General features: G+C 40.0%; 1 protein-coding gene across 3 annotated transcripts in view; it reads left to right on the top strand.

The window, feature by feature from the left end:
- Positions 1 to 3,116: 3,116 nt before the first annotated feature.
- LOC114481372 (caskin-2-like) overlaps positions 3,117 to 25,061 on the top strand; it is a 122,495-nt gene continuing 100,550 nt past the window's right edge. For all 3 annotated transcript variants that reach the window (XM_028476161.1, XM_028476160.1, XM_028476159.1), the window contains exons 1-2: positions 3,117 to 3,213; positions 15,120 to 15,428. In XM_028476161.1, coding sequence (XP_028331962.1) covers positions 15,335 to 15,428 — 94 coding nt within the window. In that variant the 5' untranslated portion in view covers positions 3,117 to 3,213; positions 15,120 to 15,334. The remainder of the gene's footprint in view (positions 3,214 to 15,119; positions 15,429 to 25,061) is intronic.

Here is a 25,061-nt window from a genome sequence, read left to right as displayed (position 1 = left end):
TATGCTATGCTATGCTATGCTATGCTATGCTATGCTAACCCGCTGCATTCCTTTCTTCCATCCTAACTTCACAGAACTTAATTTTGTTTTTGTTTGTTTTTGGCTCAAAGGAAGAACGACAATTTTAATGAAAGAGTTCAAACATTTCTTAACCTGTTTGTGTTTTGTTGAAGTTTAAGTGCAGTTTAGTAAAAGTCTAGCTACAGTTTAGCTAAAGTCTAGCTACAATTTAGCTGGAATTTAGTTAACATTTAGCTATAGTTTAGCTGATTTTGCTGAAGTTTAGTTAAAGTTTTGCTACAATTTAGCTAAAGTTTAGCTCGACCTGAACCAAGCGTTCAAACTGAATTAATCTGACATTTTTTATAAATCTACTGTAAAAAGAAGTGATAATAGACTTGTGTTTTTAACTCACTATGATTACTTTCAGTGTTATTAAATCCATTTTTATGAAAGATTCAGGCGCCTTTTTTTCTTTGTGACTGGAGGACGTTTGTTGAATTTTGACTCGTTTACTGTCTGGATTTAAGCTACGATGGGAATTTAGATCATCTTTATCATCTCATTTTTCATATTTCTTAATGATTACACATCTGTCTGTCATCAGATTGTACCTGGACAGGTGTATCCATCACATCTGTTACCATAGCGATGCTGCACAACCTGAACAGCCAACACACAATGACTGTAAAACACCTGCAAAGTGTGAATAAAATTCAACATGTTTTTAACATTTCATATTATTTGCTACAAAGTCTACAGGGGACGTAACTGTGATCATGACTCAGCATCTGGACCTGAAGCTAATTTATCATTGGATTTAAGAGAATGATTTATTAAAAGTTAAAGTCCATTTTTACCTTTTTTTTCTGCACCTACACTAAACTATCCATATTTTAAAAAAATTGTCATATTTTTTCTTTTCTTAATGTATTTTTGCTACACTATTCACATTTCTGACACTTCTCCATCACATTTTAATGCCTTTTCTGCACATTTTTTCTACATTCCAGACAAGTTCATCACTTCTAAACACTTTCCACTACTTTTACACCTAATGTCACATATGTTGACCCATTAGTGTCACTTTCAAGATTTGTCGTGCCCATTATTTGCCAATTTAAACTCATTATTCCTAGTTTTTAAATTACATTTCTGACGCCAATATTGACACTTTGAACCCTTTTTTACCACTTTGTTTTTATCTGCTCTAACTGCAACTTTTAACCAATTTCTGTTTTTTTAAAAATTCTTATTTCACCACCTTTTCCACCATTTTTGTTCACATTGAACCCATTTTATTTGTGATTAAAACCAGGATTTCCATCTTTAAGATGACTATAATATTCAGATGAATAAATAAATGTGGTTATCACAGATTCATAGAACAATGGACCATCATTTTGTCTGTGTTCAACCACCTTCAGCTCCAGTGGTGCTCCCTGCTCTATGGAACCTTTATTTTGAAAGGTTGAGAACTCCTGCTCTGTCTGTACATGAAGTACCAAAGTCTAACAGCAGATGTCACTACCACTCCATAGGATCTGGTATTTAGTAAATGTTCTATAAATACACTTTTGCCATCCAGTTTATTGCTTTAAAATACTTTCAAAACTTCCACAACGGAAGGCCTAAATTTTATATTTATTTTACTCTTTTTTTTTTTTTTTTTTTTTTTTTTTTTTACTGGTTGGTTTTATTTCAAATATTAGCATTTAAAATATGTGGTGCTTTCTATTTAAATGTTTGTTATCTTGGCATTTATATCCTCACATTCTTAAGCCTCAGCACAAATAGCAAGAAGGAGAAGAATTAAAGTCAAAATAATGTCAAATATATTAGTGATGAAAGAAGACAACATTAAAACAAATACAGAGATATAAAGAAGAATAAATGTAAAAAGTAACAAAAACTACAACCCAAACCATTAAAAGTAGATTACACAAACTTTTAAAGTAATGTATTATCCATGAACAACCATAGAAATAAGAAAATATAACTAATAATAAGACAACAGCAGTTTAAACAAAACAAGATTAAGTGTGAAATATAAATAGTTACACATGAACTTTAAAGGATTAGTTTAGATTTCAGTTAAACACAGACTAACTAAACACAGCTTTGTTAAACTCACAGGGTTAAATATGATTCAATACATCATGTTATATCACATTCAAAATAAATGCCCTTATTGTGTCATTTCCGGTCAGAAAATGACATTGTTTGGTTGATTTCAGAGATACTATAATAGTGTGTTAACTATGAATAATCACATACACACAAAATAACACGATTCTAGTTATAAATGTAATATCCACTTCAACCAAACACAGAATATATAACATATAACGATTAGAAAGATGGAAACAGCTAAGCATTGTTTAGTATATAGTCATCTTAAAGATGGAAATCATTGTTTTTTTCAGAAAGGAAATTGGTTAAAAGTGGTTACATTTTAAAAACCACAGAAATTGGTTAAAAGTTGCAAATTACAGGAGAAAAAAACAGACCAAAATAGTGGTAAAAATGGTTCAGATATTTGAAGAATTAGTTTAAACTGGTAAATAATGGGCATGACAAATAATGAATGTGGTTAAATTAGCAAAAATAATCATGAAATCTGGTGAAAAGAGGTTAAAAGTGTCAATAATGGGTCAATATATGTGACATTAGGTGGAAAAGTGGAGGAAAGGGTTTTTAAGTGCTGAACATGTCTTAAAGTGGAAAAAATGTGTAGAAAAGGAATTGAAATCTGATGTAAAAGTGTCAGAAATGTAGCAAAAATACATCAAAAGGATCAAAAAAAAGTGATGAAAACAGATTAAAACATGGTGAGTTTGGTGTTGTTGTAGAAAAAGGGTAAAAAAATAAGCAATAATGAGCTCAAATTGTTCAAAAATAGTCTTAGTTTCTTGAAGGCATCTGGCGACCTCATGAGGTCCCGACCCCAAGGTTGAGAACCTGCCTGGCTTACAGGATAAAGACAAATATAATTACTTTGGAATTCTAAAAACGCACGTAAAGTATCTCTGCGGTTTGATTATTTATGCGGCTTATGCAGCCAGAGACGCATGGAATATCCGGTTAAACCTTGCTGGATGTAGTTTTATTTTGAAGGTGCTTGCCGGTAGTTGTGTGTGTGTGTAGCGGAAGCTTGACTTGTCTGTGTGGCGCCGCGTCAGTTCGCAGCAGCGGAGACTCTGAGCGCGTCAGGTAAACACGTTTCTGTGTCTAAATGTACTTATTAATGTTTATTATGTCCACTAATGACTCCAGGCTTTACTATAGACTGTTGTGTGTTAGTTGGAAACACGACGTTTCCCGCACTTTGTCTGGAGACGAGTTTAAACACCGTGAAAGTTGAAGTTATCGGAGGAGGATCCGGACGGTTTGACAGAACATCGTTTAAAAATGATTCATATTTGCTTTTTCTCACAAATCTCTGAAACACATTATATTTTATATCGTGAACTCAATCTTACACGTTTTATATTTACATTCGGCTTTAGTTCAATCATCACAAACCCTTGTGTTTTAATCTGTAACTTGATTTACGTTTCAGACTTTGGTCTCATTGGAGAATAAAACGGATTAAAGTGTTATTACAGACTTTTGTAAACGTGTTATATCATATTCTGATAAATATTAAACGTTTAAAGAATCATTTATATATATAAAAAAAAACTATTTAAATAAATGTGTTTGTTCTGTGCTATAATTTTTAAAAGGGCTTTAGTGACTCAGTAGTTATTAACCTTAATATTTCTGTTATAAATCATTTTATAAAGCTTCTATCCACTCAAACTGTCATTATTTGACACATTTATTGTCATATAAGTGGAAATATATTCAAAAACAATGCTACAAGCTACACTTAAAATGAGGATTACCGTTTATATTACATTATTATACATTATTATATGATAGTTTTTGCTCTTTAAAGAGGAAAAGTGCTTTTTCATGTGTTTAAGTTAACATTTTAAAATCTCACACTGAGTTTAAAGTCGAATGAATTCTGATATATTGATTTAAAAATAATAAATTGATGGATAAAATCAAATATTTTTCCTTTACATAAGGAAATGTATCTACTCTGCAGATGTGAAAGTAATGGATTACAAGTACGTTACTGTTACTGTTATTGAGCTGCTTTTATTGGTATTTGTACTTTTTTGAGCATATTTCTAAATCAGTAATTTAGATTTGATTTAATTTTTATTTCTAACATGAACGCAACAGCAGTGAATTTACCACAATGAGAAAATAATAATAATAATATTAATAATAATAATAATTATTATTATTATTGTTATTATTATTATTTTTATACATTAATCTTTTTATAATAAACACATATTTATTTACACTATAAAAGAAGACATAATTCATGAATATACATCTCTATAATAATTATACAAATATGTTTTAAAAGAAAGAATTTGTTACATTTCTACATCCAACCGTTACTGAGTAAATTATTACTATTTGTGATAATTTTTTGTTATTTCCACATTGAGCATAATTCATCTATACTTACAGCCTGAGAAATTTAGTATTTTTAACTCAATTCATTGGTGTTATTTTATTAGAAAAAAAAAAATTGTACATTTTGACAAACATTTTATTTTAAACAGAATGATGCCTTTGTGGAAAATAAATGAAGTTCCAATTTTGCAAGATTTGGTATTTTTCCTTTTTAAGTTTCTACATGAGGCGTTTACTGTATTTAAGGGAATATTTGATACAAAGATTAATGAGAACACACAAAATGACAGAGAAATACAGCAAAAAAATTGCAAAAATACACAAAATGACTCACAAAACACAAACAAAAGAAGTGCAAAAACCCACTCATTGACTCACAATAAACAGAAAACAACACAAAATGACCAAAAAATATACAAAGCGACAACAAGAAAACACAATATAACATCAAACTCACAAAATACACAGGACGAGTACAGAAACACATGCTTTTATTTTATACAGATGCCTTTGTGGAAGATACATTAAGTCTTTTCCTTTTTAAGTTTCTAAATGAGATATTTACTGTATGCAAGGGAATTATTATTATTATTACTAACAATAAAAGTAACTAGTAACTTTTACTTTGCATACTATTTAATTGAGCTACTTTTTATTGTACATGAGTATTTGATGTATGACTTACTTGTACTTGTATATCAGAACTATTTACACCTCTGCTGCTCTGTAAACCCAACATGTTGTAACTTATCGTATTATGAGCTCAGCTCTAATATATTTTATATTTATAGTCCACTTCCTAAAATATAATTTGATATTAGCTGCAGCGGGTGGTTTACTGAGTTACTCTAGTATTAAAATAGTAAGTGACTGTGAGTGAAGGTATGTGTTTGTTTTATTACAGTACTGATGTATCTACTCTATTACAAGTACTGTTACTGCATTTAAAGTGTCCTGAAGTACACGCTCTAAGTATATATACATTTATGAAAATAACCTCCATTTACCGCTGTTTTGGTGTCGTATATTACTTTTATTCTGATTAGTCGGCTATGATGTGATTCATTACTTTTAATCTGATTGATCGGCTATGTTGCGATGCATCACGTTTAATCTGATTAGTTGGCTATGATGTGATTCATTACTTTTAATCTGATTGGTCGGCTATGATGTGATGCATTACGTTTAATCTGATTGGTCGGCTATGTTGCGATGCATCACGTTTAATCTGATTAGTTGTCTATGATGTGATTCATTACTTTTAATCTGATTGGTCGGCTATGTTGCGATGCATCACGTTTAATCTGATTAGTTGGCTATGATGTGATTCATTACTTTGAATCTGATTGGTCAGCTATGATGCAATTCGTCACGTTTAATCTGATTAGTCGGCTAAAATGTGATGCATCACGTTTAATCTGATTAGTCGGCTATGATGTGATGCAGCATCACATCATAGCCGACCAATCAGATTAAATGTAATGCTTCACTGATGTTTAGGGATGCACCAAATATTCGACCACTGAACATATTTGAATATTGCAAAAAAAGCCACATTCGGCCTCCGGTTTAGTGAGTAAAAAGCAAGGCCGAATAGTAGCGTGTGACGCAATCAAACAACGTGCAGTGATTTTGAGTCGGAAATGTGTGTGCGCGTTGCTGTAGGAGCAGAGCAGCAGCAGTAGCTCCTCTTTTCCACACACAAACACAGCCAGACTCTCTCCTTACCGTTCTCTGTCGTCCGCGTAAAAGTTGGAAACCGTCCAATTCCACAACCGAGTCCGTTGTTAGCGCTGTGAGCCATCGTTTCCTCCTTACACTACACCAGGTCTCGCTGCACAGGCTGGTGTAGCATTAGCACGGAGTGCTAACAGCTGATGTGTGTAAACAATGGGTGCGTGGATCCAAGCAGTGACTCCCAACATGATCAGCAGCAGAAAAAGTAGTGCAGTTTGTATTTACATATATGATAAAGTATAATATATATTCTATATTAAACCGCAGTGTTGGTTTAGCTGTTAGATAGTTGGAGAGGGAGGAGCTAACATTCTAGGAGGCGTGTTAGGTGACGTTTTATAAGATGTGTAATAACAAGAGAGGAAACGTAACTTTTTACACTTTGTGCCTCTGAATGAGGCTAAAGGATGTTTATCACTGTAGATAAACCATTAGAAAGTTATTTTTTTCATATACCTCCCCTTTAATGCACTTTAGTTTTTTTTTGCAATGTTTTGTTTTATTTGAAGGGCTAATATAATATATTTTTAAAAGCAAAGGCTACTGGAATATTTAAAAATGTCAGAATATTCAATAAACATTTACTTTCTTTAAAACACGTCTAAAAATGTATTCTAGGCTATTTATGCACCGTTAAAAAATAGTGAAAAACTTAAAAACCGCATTTGATATTTGGTATTAGTCCAAGCGTTTATATTTTATTCGGCTCCGGCAAATAAATAATGCTTACGTTTAATCTGATTGGTCGGCTATTATGTGATGCATTTGGTTGTTGTCTGCTATTTTAATTTATTTAAAAAAATATATATAATTTACAAACTCATTTTAAAATGTATTTAGGTACAAGTAAAATGACTGAGTTAGAAATATTCTCAAAAAAGTACAAGTACCCATAAAAGCATCTCAATTACAGTAACGTGAGTACTTGTAATCTATTACTACAGAGTAGATACATTTCATTTTGAAAACAAAAAAAGACCAAGAACCACATTTTTTATTCATTCATGTATTATTTTCAAATTAATATCGGTGTGAGATTTTTACGTGTTAAACTATTGTCAGTTTCTCTATTGTGCTGTCACTTACACTTCTTTTTGTTACATATCTATAAACAGTTTGTGCAGATTGTTACACAAAGTGTTATTTTAATATAAGGATGAATGTTTTCCTGTGATCAGCCTGTTTGTGGCCCTGGGCCCTCAGAGGGGTCCCTGCAGTGGGTTTACCCTGTGTGTCAGTGAGCAGACATGCTGTAAATAGTGCACATCAAACATTAAACACTGGATGACTTTTAGTGATTCTAGCTTTGCAGAGTCAGATCAAATGTGGGAACAAGATAAAGTTCTTTTTCTTTCCTCATTGTTTATCATTATCGGCTTCTTCTGGAATCCAAACAGCAGATGATAATAACTGGTTTTAATCTGAGTCTGTGTAGTAGGGCTGGGTGATATGGACCAAAACTCATGTCTCAATATTTTTTCTCAAAATGGCGATAAACAATATTAATCTTGATATTTTTAACTCCATAAAGTCTGACTCGAAGACAATTCTGGGTTAAATTTGCTGATGATTAATGCTACACAGCAGGGTTCTCTCCAGCACTGTTGAGCGTAGGGACCCCCAACGTTGTCCTTTTCTTCCCCTGTGGAGCGATGGCGCCCCCTATGCTCCGTTTTCAGCAACGTAGGTTAGATTTTCTGTAGTTTTAACTTTTTTTAATCGGTACAGTCAGAATAATTGTTGCACACTGGGACACTAAAGGGACTTCCAGTCGTACACGGGCTGTTTTAACTCTGTTTTTATCTGAATAAATAAACACATACATCAGCCACACTGTCAATTTAATACAGGAGATCTGTTCCGATGCAGCCTGTCTGCATCCTCTGCTTGGTAAATGTAATTATTGTTTAATATAAACAGAGCTTCAACCAGATGTAGCGTGTAGCGACACATGAAGCTACTCCTCATGTTGATAACTCACAACGGATCATTCTACACGTACGCGCACGGACGTGATTATCGTCTGGTTGAAACGTGTTCAGGCTTAAAGAGACATCGTCTTCATTCTGGTCAAACAGCATCAGGGAGTGGTTTCTTCTATATAAATATATAAAAGTATATATATATATATAAATGAGTCCCCTTCAAAAGTATTGGAACGGTTAGTTCCTTTGTTTTATACTGAAAACATTTGGGTTTCAGATCAAAACATGAATATGAGACAAAAGTTCAGAATTCCATCTTTTATTTCTTAGTATTTAATCTATTTGTGTTAAACAACTCAGGACAGAGAAGCTTCTGTTTGACCCCACCCACTTTTCAAGTGAGCAAAAGTACTGGAACATGTGACTGATGATGTTTCTAGTTGCTCAGGTGTTGCCTTTTAGATTGATGATTTAAACATGAATTAGTTCTTGTTTTTAGCTTTGGGTTTCACCTGTGAACACTGAAAAACATTTTCTGCACCAAGCGATCCCCCAATGATGTGACATAATTCCTGGTGAGACCCCTGCACAGGCTCACTTATTAACAGCTAGTGTCAGTGCACAATCCTTTCACTACCTGATCTGTTCACATCCTTCAGCACATGATGTTTGAAACACGTCTACATCCAGTCAAGATTGAAACCCTGCTATTTAAAAAACAATTAGAAATGTATGTTTTGAGTGAATTCCAATTTCTTTTATTTTCTGTTTGATTTTTGATGTTGGATAATGTGTTTATGAGAGCCGGAAATTGGCACCGGCAGACCCCCGCGACCCTGTTAAACGGGAATAAGTGGGTAAGAAAATGGATGGATGGATGGATGGATGGATGGATAATGTGTTTCGATCACTTTTTGTATATATCTTTTTGCAGCAGCTTTTCCTTTTTCTCTTTTGTTCTTTAATTAACAATTTTAAAACACCACAAAAACAGTCACATTTTTACATTGATAGAATAGAATTGAATCATTTTATTTTCATTGCACAAAGTACAACAAAAGTGCACATGTCCCTCCCACAACATTCAAGTACACTTCAAAGATTCAAGACAAATAGACACAGTTATCGTAAAAACAACGTAACGTACAGTAAAAGTCTGTCAGAATAAAAGTTCGTTAGTATAAAAGTTAATCTGAATAAAAGTGCATGTGTACTATTAAAATATTTAACAAACATATGGTTGGTTTACATTCAAATGTCACGTCCCAGCAGCTCTGTCGTAAAGATTGCAAGTGAAGGAAGTGACGTCGTCTACGTACATGTGTTGAAAGGATCTGAAAGGATCAGGCACGTTAGAAAGGATTGGGCACTGACATGCTGCACAAAATGTGACACTTTTGGCTTTTTCTCCTCTAATGGACAGCACGTGTGAGTGAGTTCTGTAGTGTGGCTTATTTAGATGAAGTTTTGGGTTAGGATGCACTCAGAGATCATTTAACAGGGATCTACACTAACTTTCTCAGTGGTGACACCAGCACAGAATTTGGGGGGCGGAGTTACAGCATAGCCATGCATGCTAATGAATAGTTAACTTAACTGGCGTACCGTAGTTTTGTATGAAGTACAGGTTGACAATGACTCCAGATATATTTGCTAAATGTTTTAATGTTTTAGTGACAATATCAAGTTTTTCTGCAACAAGCAGTGGCTGAAATAACAGGTCATTAATTTTATATCATTTTAAAAGATGATGTAACAAAATGTTTTAAAAAACAGCAAATCATAACAACAGGTTACATGTATTCTGTTTTTTTATTTTACAGAAATGCTGTACTTGAATTAACTTGACAGTAACATAATCAACTTATCATCTGCATTGTTTCACCCCATGAATTAAATTCAGAGGGTCCAGTTCTTTTTTTTCTCTTGTCTGCACATGATGTCTAAGGTCAACACTACAGGAAGTGCGATAATTATGAGACAGCAACGCATGTTTTGTTATTGCAATAAAATAAATTGATTTATTTTATTGCTTAATTGTGACCATCACCAGCCCTCCCTAAGGAAGGGTAAGAAATCTTTTATTATAGGGAGGATATAAAAAGGGAGAGCAGTGTTACACCAAAGTGGAGGGGGAGGGGAAAGGGAGGAGAGACTCAAGGTAGGAAATAGAAAGGGTGGGAAGAATAGATTATTTTACAGTGAGGGTGAGATGTGAGGTTGTAGAATATATTGTGCTTATTATGTTGTGTAATCAAGCCACTATAGTGACAAGTGTGAAGCTTAGCTATAATGGTGGTGGCTGTGAACAGGGGGAATGAGTGAGTGGTAATACCTAAAACAGGTATTTGGGATTAACGTGTCTAAAGTTAAGCCCAGTATGAGTTTTATCCCACATCCCAAGGCGTGCCAGTGCATTGTATACCAGTATATGTGCAAAAAACGCTACCGCAAACCCAGGATCTACCCCGGGCCCGCAGATGCAGCCAGGCCAGCAGAAAGAGCGGGGGCCAGGGAGCCCCAGGCCACCCCCCACGGCCGAGCAACCCCCCAGACGCCCCCAAGATCCCAGGCCGAGAGGTAGCCACTGCCACACACACACACATCCAAGGAAGCCCCAAGCAGCCGAGCACCCAGTGCATCCCGCCACCAACCCCAAGGCCCCCCGCCAGCATCCCGCCTCCCCCACCCACCCCACCAAAGGGCCCAGCCACATCGCAGAGCCCGGCTCACAGGGCGCCACCCAAGCCGGGGCCACCCGGCGCCGCACCTGCAGGCATGGCAGGGCGCGGCCCGCACCACCCGCCCTGGAAGACCCCCGCCACGACCGGCCCCGCCAGCCGGCCAGGCCCGCCGGACCCCAGGGGCACCACCGCAGAACAGGGAACCCCCAAGGGCGAGCCCCCGGGCCAAACCCCCAGCCCACAAACAGGCCACAACCCAGCAAGACCGCACAGCCCCAGACGGTGCAAGAACAGCAGCCCAGGCCCCGCCCCCTACCGGACAGCGCAAGCCATGGGGCAATGCCCCCCCCCCCCGGCGCAAGAGCGACCGGCGGTCTAAATAATATCCAGACAAACTGGTGACTGACGATGGACTGTGAGGAACAATAGATGTTAGAACTTCTACCATTTAACACTTTTGCAAAAATATTAAAGCTTTATCTTTTGAGGGCAGTAAAAATATTTATTTTGCGTGTTATAAATACCTCTATCCGCTAACGGCAGCCACCAACACACACAGAAGTTGATCACAAGAAACGAGGAGCACCAGTAGAGTCATTACACCACCTCTTGCACATACTTGTATGATGTGATTTGTACTGATTGTATAAATCATAACGAAATGGATATATCTCTATATAGGCGATATTGTAATTTTCCAGATGGAAATAGAAAGCTTGATCTATCTTAAATCTGGATTTATTTCCCAGCCCTATTAAAGCTTTGTTTCTGTCCAGTCGTTGGACATTCTGTACTTGGTGGGATTGTTCTTGTATTTTCCTTCTCAGGAAGACAATCCTGTTCCGTTCATGGAAACGCTGCTTCTTTTAAAGCTCAGGACTGTTTTTATCTGTGACTCAGATCTACTGGAGCACAGGAACTATCTGAGGAGCATGAGCTCAGGGATCTGAACATGTTTCCTGGTTCTAAGAAAACAAACAACAGTTGGGCCCAGTTTAAGTCATGGGTGTAATCTCTACTGTGTTTATCCTCTGATAGGCTTTGGATCATTACTGCTAATGTACTTGATCCTGTTCTGTTTCAACTGTTAGATTGGGTGAGAAATCAGTGAATAATTAATATGTAATATTCATATTTTGTTTGTGATTGAATAATACAGACACAGAAAACAGAATCAATGTTTTTAAACATTAGAAATTAATCCTACAGAGAAAAGCTTGTTTGTTTGGTTTTTATTAGCTACCGCACTCAAAACGCCCTCACTTTGTTCTTCTTCTTCTTGTTGTGTACACTAGTTAAAATCACTACTACTCTGTTATTTATGAACGGATTGGGCTGGAATTTGGTAGCTATAATCTATGGATGTGGACGCATCAATGTTCAGAGCCCGATTTTTGATTTGGGGCCCAGGGAGGCGCGATTTCTCATTTATTTGTGAGTCAAATATTGTGACAGTTAATGGTACCGAGTCATTGATACATACCAATAAATAAATGGGGCCCATTACCCCGTACGTGTCCCGGGGGCCCCAGTTTGTCAGATGACTACTCCTCTGTTAATGCTCTTTGAATTGGGCTGTAATTTGACATTGAAATTCTATGAGCGGATGTCAAGAGCCTCTTGGAGACCTTTTTGAAAGATGGTCGGGGAACGAGGTACGGTATCGGCTCTGTATCACTGCGACACGGATACCAAAATCATTGGACGATGTTGCACGTCCAAGGCTAGTCTTTTTTTATTTGACTGAATTCTCAGGAACGTGGTACTATAGTTGCACAATACCCACGGCACTCTGCGGTGCCAAATTGTAACGGTTCCTACTATATTAGGAATTCCACACCACGGTACTACCGTGAATTACGATACTACTGGTACCAATTTCCGCTACATAGTGGTTGCCTCTACTCTCCTCTCGGCTTCTCACTGCACAGTCTAAACTCACTTCTCGCTACTCACTTGAAAACAAACCAACATGGCAACCGAACTCCACAGCTGATGAATGATTGGCTGTTTGCCTGTTACTGGTGACGTCCAGAGATATGATAGGCTGTTTCCGCACGCTGGCTCCGCCCGTCTGTAGCTGATTGGGTGTTTGTGTATTTCTGCCAGCAAGAAGGAACTGAAGACAGCTACGCTTCAACAGAAACTCGCTTCAAAACCAACAACAAGCTAAAGTTCTGTCTCACCTGGACGTGTGCACGACTTATAGTCACAAACACGAGACAACACATGGCAGAAGCACCAGGCCCGAGCGCCGAGTCTGCCGTAGCGTTGTCGTCAGTGGCATCACTAATTTTGCTCAAAAAACCGAACTCCAAAAGTCCCATTTGGAACTATTTTGTCTTTAAACGAGGCAGAGACGGTAAAACAATAGGAGATCTACTGTGCAGGCGCTGTCACCAGCTATAGGAGACAAAGGAAGAAACACTTTTTTTGTATTGTTTTTCCACACAGACTCAGAGCGATCTTTTTTATATATATATTTACAGAGATATTTACAATGTTCAAACAATATTTACAAATTATATACATACAAAGGAGGGAACACATCCAATATCATAAAACACCAGTGACGTCACCCAGAAAATACAGACAAATATAGTTTTCTCAGGGAATCAGTTCCTGTTTATTGTATTTTATCCTCTATTGTTTATTATGTTGAAGAAGAAGAATTATTGTCAAAGAGTTTTGGCGCAGAGACGTTCCTCGGGCCTGGCCGTAGTTCATCCAAACTTTTTTCTAGAGGTGTGCAAAGAGAACATAGTAAGCAAACTTCCATGATTTAGGATATCTACAAATAATAAAGCTTGGCACACACAAGAGTTTGTTTACGAGCGTCCCTGAAGCCACATCACATAAACACACAAACAGGCTAAAAATCTATATAATAACTAAAACTAAACACTTCTAATGCACTAGTGCATTTGTTTACTAAAGGGAACATACTTGAATAATATTTTAAGTACTGTTACGTCCCTAGTCTAGGGTAGGAACAAACACATTTAAAAGAAACACAGAGAGTTGAATAAGGCAAAGGTCATTTATTGCCCAACAATTAAACACAAAAACAGAAGCATCAACGTCAGGGTGAACCAAGGCCAAAATAATAAATAAACTCTATATTAAGCCTATACACAAAAACACTAGAAAACAGGAAATGAAATGGCAGCTCACCCCTACAGCTTCTTTAAAAAATATAAACAATAATTCCAGGTGCAGTTCAAACTAAAACGCTGGTTAAACCAGGAACACTGAATACACACACACACACACACTTCCCACAGCCAGATACACTCTTGGTGGACAGCAAGGAAGGGAGAGTCACAGCCATTACTGCTCTCCACCAGCTTCTGGGGTAGACAGTCCTTATGTAGGGACACACCCTGGGGAGAACCAATCAGAATCCTTGGTGATGGCCACTCCCTGCTGTCCTGCTCATTGGGATAGATATTACATTGTGGAAGAGCTCTCACTCCTCCACCAACACAGTAAACACAATAAGGCACCAGCCGTAACAAGTACCGTAATACTTTGCACCTTTTTATTTATTTGCGTTTGGGCTGTACAATTAATCAAATTTTATTTGTGATTCATTACACTATCTCAATAAAAAACGAGCGAGACTTCAAGTCACTCAGAATTGCGTGCGTTATATACATTGATTGTGAATGTAATCTAGTCGCCAGAGTCGCTGAAGTCGCGTTTGCTGTGAACGCATCTTTTCTTTATACGTGGACATTTTTTTAAACAGTCGCCCTCTGTAAACTTCAAATTCTTGGGTAAATTTGTATTTTTCCTTGTTTAGTATTTTTCATTATTCTGATTTAAAGCTTTTTTTTTGCCCTCTAAACTGTTCAAATATTTGTTAAAAAGTAGTTTTTTAAAAATACAGACATGATGAATAATTGTGATTACAGTATTGATCCAAATAATTGAGATTATCATTTTGGCCATAATCATGCCCTAATTTACATTCAAATAATCTATATTTTTTGATATTTTTTGTTTTGTGCATAAGTGAACATACTTGATTTTAGTGTTTGAATGATTCTATTTATGTTTAAAGAATGTTTTACATAGTTTTGTACAAGGAATAAATAACTTTATGGTTAACATATAATTATGATTAAAATAATGGTGATGATTATTTATTCTATTATAGAGTAGCGCTAGTAGAGAATCATCAGGTGTGTTTCTTATGCACTGTGTCATCATGGTGGTTGAATAGATCTAGATAATGTAGTGTGTGTTCTATAATACATGAGTCTGTGTTTTCCTGTGGTTGCAGTGTGATCGATGGCAGGTTTGGTGACAGCAGCCCCCCGGGTGACCCCCCCCAGCCCTGCACACCAATAACATCTCTCTGTTCCCACTATGAGCTCTGGTTCCCACCACATGAGGAGGAGGAGATGGTGGTGTGGGGCTCTGTAGATGCTGATGGATTCCACTGCTACCTGTTGCTGATGTTGACAGATGTTGAGCTGTGAATAGAGGAGGATCATCATGGGGAAGGAACAGGAGCTTCTGGGGGCTGTGAAGAGTGGAGACCTCCTGCTGGTCCACAAGCTCCTCTCCAAGGTCAAGTGCAACAAAACCAGTGAGTAGCAACTACTTGGTTGTGTTTTCACTGAGTGGCTGATGCACAGCAGTGGTTCTCTAACTTTTTAGGCTCTAGACCCCTTTTCTCTTATTTATGAATCTGAATATATATATGTATATTATATTACTGCATTTTAGTTGAACTAGATTCATAAAGTGAAAGTATGGAAATTTTTCAGAAATTTCAGGCGACTTAAGTTAAACTCCAGGCGACCTCACATGGGGTCCCGATCCCAAGGTTGAAAAACGCTTATTTAGTGGCTCCTGAATAGATTAATTTATATAGTTTGTATAATTTCCAACACTGACTATTTGGTAATTTTTTGCTCCCTCCAGGGTTCTCTCTAAGGTTCTCTCTAAGGTTCTCTCTAAGGTTCTCTCCAGGGTTCTATCCAACACTAGGGGCCCTCGACATTGGCATTTTGCTCCCCTACGTAGTGGTGTCTCCCCCTATGTTCAGTTTTCAGCCATGCAGGGGGGATTTTCTGTATTTTTTTCCTTTTTTAATTGGTAGTCGTAATAATAGTTGCACACTTGGACACTAAAGGGATTTCCAGTCGTGCAATTTGAATAACTTGGCTTAATTGTGGTCGGACAGGATCGGGCCGCGTCCTCTGGGGCTGGGTCTTCTTTTTTTGCATCCTCAGCGTGCGTGCGTGTTCCAATATTACTGCATAATACCTCGTTTGAAAAGCGCATCTTTGAATCAGTCTTTTGAAGAAAATGTTAATTCTTGTCTCTACAGTGTGTGTGAGTACAAACAAATAACTTTTAGCTTTAAAATAAGGCTGGAACAAAAAAACCCAACTTTAGCTTTACTTCACCAGAGTTGTACATTTGAGTTGTACATTTCAAAATGTTCTGCTTCAGTGGCGCTCGTACGACTCGCGATCCCCCTATGTTGTGAGAAATGACTGGTTAGAACCCTGCTCTTTATGAAGTAGCCCCTGTAGTGCCATCACATACCCCTATCCATCCATCCATCTTCTCCCGCTTAGCCGTTTCCGGGTCGCGGGGGCAGCATCCTCAGTAGGGAGGCCCAGACTTCCCTCTCCCCGGCCACTTCCTCCAGCTCTTCCGGGGGGACCCCGAGACGTTCCCAGGCCAGCCGAGAGACATAGTCTCTCCAGCGTGTCCTGGGTCTTCCCCGGGGCCTCCTTCCGGAGGGACGTGCCCTGAACGCCTCACTAGGGAGGCGTTCAGGGGGCATCCTAATTAGGTGCCCGAGCCACCTCATCTGGCTCTTCTCGATGCGGAGGAGCAGCGACTCTACTTTGAGCCCCTCCCGAATGACTGAGCTTCTCACCCTATCTCTAAGGGAGAGCCCAGCCACCCTACGGAGGAAACTCATTTCGGCCGCTTGTACCCGTGATCTTGTTCTTTCGGTCATGACCCAAAGTTCATGACCATAGGTGAGGGTTGGAACGTAGACCGACCTGTAAATAGAGAGCTTCGCTTTTTGGCTCAGCTCCCTTTTTACAATGACGGACTGGTGCAGACTCCGCATCACTGCAGACGCCGCACCAATCCGCCTGTCGATCTCTCGCTCCATCCTTCCCTCACTCGTGAACAAGACCCCGAGGTACTTAAACTCCTCCACCTGGGGCAGAACCTCATCTCCAACCCGGAGAAGGCACTCCACCTTTTTCCGGTCGAGAACCATGGACTCGGATTTGGAGGTGCTGATTCTCATTCCGGCCGCTTCACACTCGGCTGCGAACCGATCCAGTGAGAGTTGAAGGTCACGGTATGTTGGAGCCAACAGGACCACATCATCTGCAAAAAGCAGTGATGCAATACTGAGGCCCCCGAACCGGACCCCCTCAACGCCCTGACTGCGCCTAGAAATTCTGTCCATAAAAGTTATGAACAGAATCGGTGACAAAGGGCAGCCCTGGCGGAGTCCAACCCTCACCGGAAACGATTTCGACTTACTGCCGGCAATGCGGACCAGACTCTGACTCCGGTCATACAGGGAACGAACAGCTCCTATCAGGAGGTTCGATACCCCATACTCCCGGAGGACCCCCCACAGGAATCCCCGAGGGACACGGTCAAATGCCTTTTCCAGGTCCACAAAACACATGTGGACTGGTTGGGCGAATTCCCATGACCCCTCAAGGACCCTGCTGAGGGTGTAGAGCTGGTCCACAGTTCCACGGCCAGGACGAAAACCACATTGCTCCTCCTGAATCCGAGGTTCAACTATCCGGCGGACCCTCCTCTCCAGTACCCCTGAATAGACCTTACCGGGGAGGCTGAGAAGTGTGATCCCTCTATAATTGGAACACACCCTCCGGTCCCCCTTCTTAAAAAGGGGGACCACCACCCCTGTCTGCCAATCCAGAGGCACTGCCCCCGATGTCCACGCGATGTTGCAGAGTCGTGTCAGCCATGACAGCCCCACAACATCCAGGGCCTTGAGGAACTCCGGGCGGATCTCATCCACCCCTGGAGCCCTGCCACCGAGGAGCTTTTTAACCACCTCGGCAACCTCAGCCCCAGAGATAGGAGAGCCCACTCTCGGGTCCCTGGGCCCTGCTTCCTGATTGGAAGGCGTGTCGGTGGGATTGAGGAGGTCTTCGAAGTATTCCCCCCACCGATCCACAACGTCTCGAGTCGAAGTCAGCAGCGCACCATCCGCACCATACATAGTGTTGACGGTGCACTGCTTCCCCCTCCTGAGACGCCGGATAGTGGTCCAGAATCTCTTCGAAGCCGTCCGGAAGTCGTTCTCCATGGCCTCACCAAACTCCTCCCATGTCCGGGCTTTTGCCTCGGCGACCGCCGTGGCTGCACTTCGCTTGGCCCGTCGGTACCTGTCTGCTGCCTCCGGAGTCCCACAGGCCAAAAAGGCCCGGTAGGACTCCTTCTTCAGCTTGACGGCATCCCTCACCCCCGGTGTCCACCAACGGGTTCGGGTATTGCCGCCACGACAGGCACCGACTACCTTGCGACCACAGCACCGATCAGCCGCCTCAGCAACAGAGGCACGGAACATGGCCCACTCGGACTCAATGTCCCCCGCCTCCTCCGAGACATGGTTGAAGTTTTCCCGGAGGTGGGAGTTGAAGCTCCTTCTGACGGGAGACTCTGCCAGGCGTTCCCAGCAGACCCTCACTATACGTTTGGGTCTGCCAGGTCTAACCGGCATCCTCCCCCGCCATCGGAGCCAACTCACCACCAGGTGGTGATCAGTTGACAGCTCCGCCCCTCTCTTTACCCGAGTGTCCAAGACATGCGGCCGCAAGTCCGATGACACGACTACGAAGTCGATCATCGAACTGCGGCCTAGGGTGTCCTGGTGCCAAGTGCACATATGGACACCCTTATGCTTGAACATGGTGTTTGTTATGGACAATCTGTGACGAGCACAGAAGTCCAACAACAAAACACCGCTCGGGTTCCGATCAGGGGGGCCGTTCCTCCCAATCACGCCCCTCCAGGTCTCACTGTCGCTGCCAACGTGAGCGTTGAAGTCCCCCAGCAGAACGAGGGAATCCCCAGAAGGAGCACTCTCCAGTACTCCCTCTAAGGAATCCAAGAAGGGTGGATACTCCGAGCTGCTGTTTGGCCCATAGGCACAAACAACAGTCAGGATCCGTCCCCCCACCCGAAGGCGGAGGGAGGCTACCCTCTCGTCTACCGGGGTAAACTCCAACGTACAGGCACTAAGTCGGGGGGCAAGAAGTATAGCCACCCCGGCCCGGCGCCTCTCACCATTGGCGACTCCAGAGTAGAAGAGAGTCCAACCCCTATCGAGAAGGCTGGTTCCAGAGCCCTTGTTATGTGTCGAGGTGAGACCGACTATATCTAGTCCGAACTTCTCCACCTCGCACACAAGCTCAGGCTCCTTCCCCGCCAGAGAGGTGACATTCCACGTCCCTAACGCTAGTTTCTGTAGCCGGGGATCAGATCGCCAAGGCCCCCGCCCTGGACGACTGCCCGATCCACACTGCACCGGCCTTATATGATCCCTCCTGCGGGTGGTGGGCCTACGGGAGGGCGGGCCCACGTCGTCCTTTCGGGCTCTGCCCGGCCGGGGCCCGTGGGCAAAGCCCCGGCCACCAGGCGCTCGCACTCGAGCCCCAACCCCGGGCCTGGCTCCAAGGTGGGGCCCCGGTAGCGCCAATCCGGGCGACGTGAACTGCCTTTGTTTTTTATTATACATATATGGCTATTGAACCGCTCTTAGTCGGACCCGTCACCTGGGACCTGTTTGCCTTGGGAGACCCTACCAGGGGCATTAAGCCCCCGACAACATAGCTCCCAGGATCATTCGGGTACTCAAACCCCTCCACCACGTTAAGGTGGCGGTTCATGGAGGAGTACATACCCCTAGTGGTACACATACCTCCATTTGAGAAACACTGGTGTAGAAGAGTGTGAGTGGCTGGTGCAGGTTCTCTGTCATCGCTCAGTTTCACTATCGTCAAACTCAGTGTTTTTCAACCATGTGGGGTTTCCTGGAAATAACATGGGGTCGCCTGAAATGTCTAGTAATAATAAAATTATAATAATTACTGATTAAATTAAATTATAATTATGATGATTATTTTGCACAGTTAAAATACTTAACATACTTCAAGGATTCAAGGATTTTTATTTGTCAGTATGTGCATGAACATGTATTTAGAGTAAAAAAATAATAAAGAATAAAAATAGAAAAACATCACTAATATAAATAAAATATATACAAAATAATACAAATAATATACAATGATATACAAAACAATAGTGACAATAATATCACAGACATAGACATACAGAGCAAGAAGTAGTAGTGTTTCAAATTAAAACACTACATTTACATGTGTTACTGTATTTTTAGACTTTCACTTTCTCAAATATAAATTTAGTTAAAATAAAAAGCAGTATAAAAATATCTTAGCTGGTGCATATTGTCACTTTGTAACAAACATTGTTTAAAGATATAAAAATGGGGTCACAATAATAGAAAGGTTGTAAACCTGTGGTCTAACTGCTGCAGATTACCAGCCTATGTTCTCCAGGCAGAGCTCTTCTTCTCTGCTTCTCTGCTTCTCTCTGAGTTTCTTATCTGCACAGATTAAAGCACAGACAGACAGACAGACAGACACACACACACAGACAGCATGGAATAGAATCACGTGATGTGTTTGGGTGTAGTTTTCTGTTTGGGAGTACCAGGCGCTGATGGTGCTGCAGCTACTTCTGATTTGGAGTGGGCGTGCTATGTTTGCAGTGTGTGTTTAGCAGCTCTGTGAGGTCTGAGTGACAATAACCAAAGTTAGAACAGCTTCATTACTTGAGCTGCTGTGAGTGCATTTAACAAACCGTTTAGCATTCATGCTACGTGTGGTTAGCCTGATTGACTTGGTAGTGAGGTGCAGTCAGTATGTTGGGATCCTACACTAGTCTGTGGTTTAGGGCCATGAGACACTGGGATGGGGTCACCAGATGCCTTTAAGAAACTAAGATCATTTTTTGAACAGTTTGAGTCTACATTTGTTTATTTTCACCATTTTCTGCAACTACACCAAACCTTTTTTCATCACTTTTTCTAGGAGCCATATTTTTTCTCCTATTAATGTATTTTTGCTACATTTCTCACATTTCTGACACTTCTACATCACATTTCAATGACTTTTATGCAAATTTTTTTGCACATTCCAGACATGTTCAGCGCTTCTAAACCATTTCTACCACTTTTACACCTAATGTCACATATATTGACCCATTATTGTCACTTTTAACCTCTTTTCACCATATTTCATGATTATTTTTGCCAACTTAACCACATTTGTCATGGCCATTATTTGCAGTCTATACCAATTGTTCCTATTTTTTAAATGACATGAATAAATAAATGTGGTTATCACAGATTCATAGAGCAATGGACCATCATTTTACTGACTTTATGGATGGTGTGATTGTGGAAAATGACCCAAAATAACAAAATTCATGTATCTTACTTATGCAGATGTTATCGACAAAATGTTTTTGTTTTTTTTTTCACTTTGTCTGCACATGCTGTCACAGGTCACCAATACAACAAGTGCAATCTTTTTTTTAGACAGCAATAAATGAATTTAATTTATTGCATAATTGTGACCATCACCATCTGATGATGGTCACAATTATGAATGAATGCATGAATACGGCCTCCAGTAAAAATTTACTGGAGGCCGTATTCATGCAGGACATTTTCAGCCTGTTCTCTAACATTTGTTTGACTTTTTCTAAAGTCTTGCTGTAGTCATTGTCACAATAAACACAATATATTTAACTTTATATGTTTACCATGGCTAAATAAAGCTACATTCTGCCTGCTTTCACCAACGTGGCCAGCAGGTCGATGTGCACGCGGCAGTGGTGTGTGTGGCTGCAGCTCTAGATGACCTCTCCTCTCCTCTCTGTCAATAAGAGCAGATTGATTACTATGTGGTGACCTGCTTTGAAACCTCTGACAACAATCCAGCTCCATAAAAAGCCTGTGTGATGTAGCATCACCACATGGGACGGATCACTGACCGGACAAACACTCTAGATTCAATCAAAACAATGATATCCAGCTCAGTGTTCCACTGCTTTATATATTTATATCTTTACAAAGGAGTCTACTGTTTAAGCTCACTGACACCTCACCGTACACAGAAAAACATTCTTTATTTCTAACTATCAGAACAGTTAATAATTCATTTAAATTGAAGCAGAGGTGGTACAAGCCTGATCTAAGAAATTGTCCGTCTGCTGTACGAGCTAAATACTCAGCCGCCCATTTTTTATACAAATATGATGGAAAATGTGTGATATGGTCCCAAAACATGTACCGTAAGTGAGGGTGTCATATAGATACTGTATTTCCATTCTTATTTTCAGCAAAATACTGTCAACCAGAGAATTACCCTTAAGTTTAGCACAAAATCCCACACAGCTGAAATCTTTTACTACACTTTTAATGTAACGTTCACTAGCGAAACATTTTGTTACTGATTCTGGAACTGAAAGATACTGGAAACACTCGACTACTAAAGAAAAAGCATCTATGAAATATTAACTCAACAGGACACGATGCTGAAGGAGCCGGAGAATGTGATGTAATGTGTATCACTACATAATGATCATAATAAATCTAGTGTATCACTCATCACTGACTGTTCTGTATGGGACATATTATTGGTTTTGTTTGGCCTGTACTAAGTGTTTATTATCCCTGTTCATGGAGCTATGGCTGGGTTTGATCAGAGAATGAAGCTGATCTCTTTAGCAGCAGCACTGGGAACACTGGGAACACTGGGAACACTGGGAAAGCTCTCATTACTTAGTGTCTGTAACAGCTGCTCTAACACCTTAGTTCCCCCCATGAGGATCAATGAAGGTTCTTTTATTATTATTATTATTATTATTATTATTATTAATAGTCTATCAGTGTATAACTGCACAGAATTGCCTCCTAAATTTTGAAGTGTGCCAATACATCGATTATTAGATTTAATGCGATTTGACACGTGACGATTTTATTCCGATTCACAAATGTTCAAAAATGGATTGTTTTTCATAATAACTAAATGACACCTGAAGGAAGGAACCAGGTGAAGGAGATGATAGCATTAGCTCAGTCTTTAGCTACGGTTACTGATTCACACCAGACGCATCCTCGTGGAAGGGCCCGGCACCAAAGACTCGCCACTTCCCAGAGACGTAGACATGTTATCTCGCTGAGCGCTCTACGCTCTACGGTGGAGACGGGACCCCTCGCCCCCGGCACGGAATGTCCTCAGTGCGCCCCGACACGGGGACGGACCACGACAGTTGGTGCCAGGGGTCGACGGGGATGTCGGCCACCCACCCACCTGACCCGTCTAGAAACACGGACCGCTGTGTAACTGCACAGCAGAGCACAGTGAATGGAAGCATGTTGATCAGCACCTTTTCTAATGCAATCATTTAAAAGTGCACTTACATTAATAATTCATTGTGTTCTTTTATTTATGCACCTTTTATTTAAAAACCCAAATTTCACAAGTGTTATGAGAGCTGATGTTGTAGGTTTTATTAAAGCGGCTTTAATTGTGCACAGCAAAATGTTTAGTGTGTTGTGGGATTTATGCTGATCATTTAAGTTTTGTTTGGAAGTCTTTATTTATTTTTACTGAATAAGCTTTTGAGTTAGATCAGATTGAATTAACTGAACAAGCTGATATTGTAGTTATTTTTATATATATATGTATTTCTTTTGTAATCTGATTACTGTTGGATTTGGTATAAATAAAGTTAATAGTGATACATTTATTTGGTTACTTTAATGAATGGATACCGACACATATTCCTTGTTTAAAGGTATGAAATAGCCATAAAGTAAGGAAAAGGAATATTATGCATGAAAAATTGTGATAATTGTTATAATTGTGATAATTGTCGATTAATCGAATCGTAGCACAAATTTCAGACAGTACATAACTACACAACGCAGTGAATGTTGTTTCTATGTTGCAGAGAATTTATGATGCAATGAAAACCGATGTGATTGTGGGGGGAGGGGCTATCATTAGCAGGAGGATGATTGGGTTCTCACTGTCTCCATCAACGCAGTGGACGACCCTGTTCCAGAAACTGGCGTCTCTTATTTTTCTTAGAGTCTATCGTCTTCCAGTGCGTTAACACCGTTGACTCTGGCGACTACATTTACTTTTAAATCAATATAAATGATGCAACATCAACGACGTCCCTTCAAGCGACGTGACTCACGCGATTCCAGCGACTCAAACGTGCGATCTGAGTTGCTGGAAGTCGCTCAAAGTTGAAAATTTTGAGCTCTTCAAGCGACTTCGAGTCACGACATTCAATTGGCAACGAGTTTCTCCCTAAGTGTTCCCTGTCATCACGTTACTGGAGGATCTCATGAACCCAGAGACGACAGCGTCTAGCGGTAGCATCAGCCATTATTCCCGTTTCATCGTCTTTCATTTATCAGATTTCATTATTAAACTTTTTAAAATCATGCCAAACATGCTTAATGTGGTTGAGGTAACTATTGATTAATTTCATATTTCTATGTTGTAGAAGTGCTCCAAAAGCATGCGCTGAAATCATGTGAGATTACGTAACACTAGAAAATCCATGTTCTATACGTTCTTTATTCAGCTCAGGTTCAATGCATCCCAAATGTTCCTACAGTCCATTCACAACTCTTTTCCAGATCCAGATCTTTTCCATCCATTAAAGTGATGTAAATCGGGGTCTATAGGTTTCTGTTTCAGGGTCTACACATTTCATGCAAAAGATGCTTAATGGGAGTTAATAAAGTTAAATCATGTAAATAATTGTATTTCTTGATTTCGTAGCATGAGATTATTCACTATGTATAAAAACACTTGTTTCACTAATAGAGAAAATATCATGAAAAATGAGAATGTGCACGTGAGAGTATATTCTGTCATTTAGCTTATTCCGTTTTAGAAAGTGAATTCTTTGATTTCCTTTGGTTTTCTGTTCTGTTGTAATGTAGCAAACATGTTGTTTGAGACCCTCCTCAATCTGTTAAGTGGGGGCCGCAGAGCTACTAATTGCTCTGTTTATCATAGGAAGATAGCGTTCACTGAGGACAACGAGCAGCCAATCACAAAGAGACATTCCACAAAGAAGGAGG

The sequence above is a fragment of the Gouania willdenowi genome, chromosome 19 (assembly GCF_900634775.1).
Source record: "Gouania willdenowi chromosome 19, fGouWil2.1, whole genome shotgun sequence".
NCBI lineage: Eukaryota > Metazoa > Chordata > Actinopteri > Blenniiformes > Gobiesocidae > Gouania > Gouania willdenowi.
This window is presented reverse-complemented; position numbering and strand designations above follow the sequence as displayed.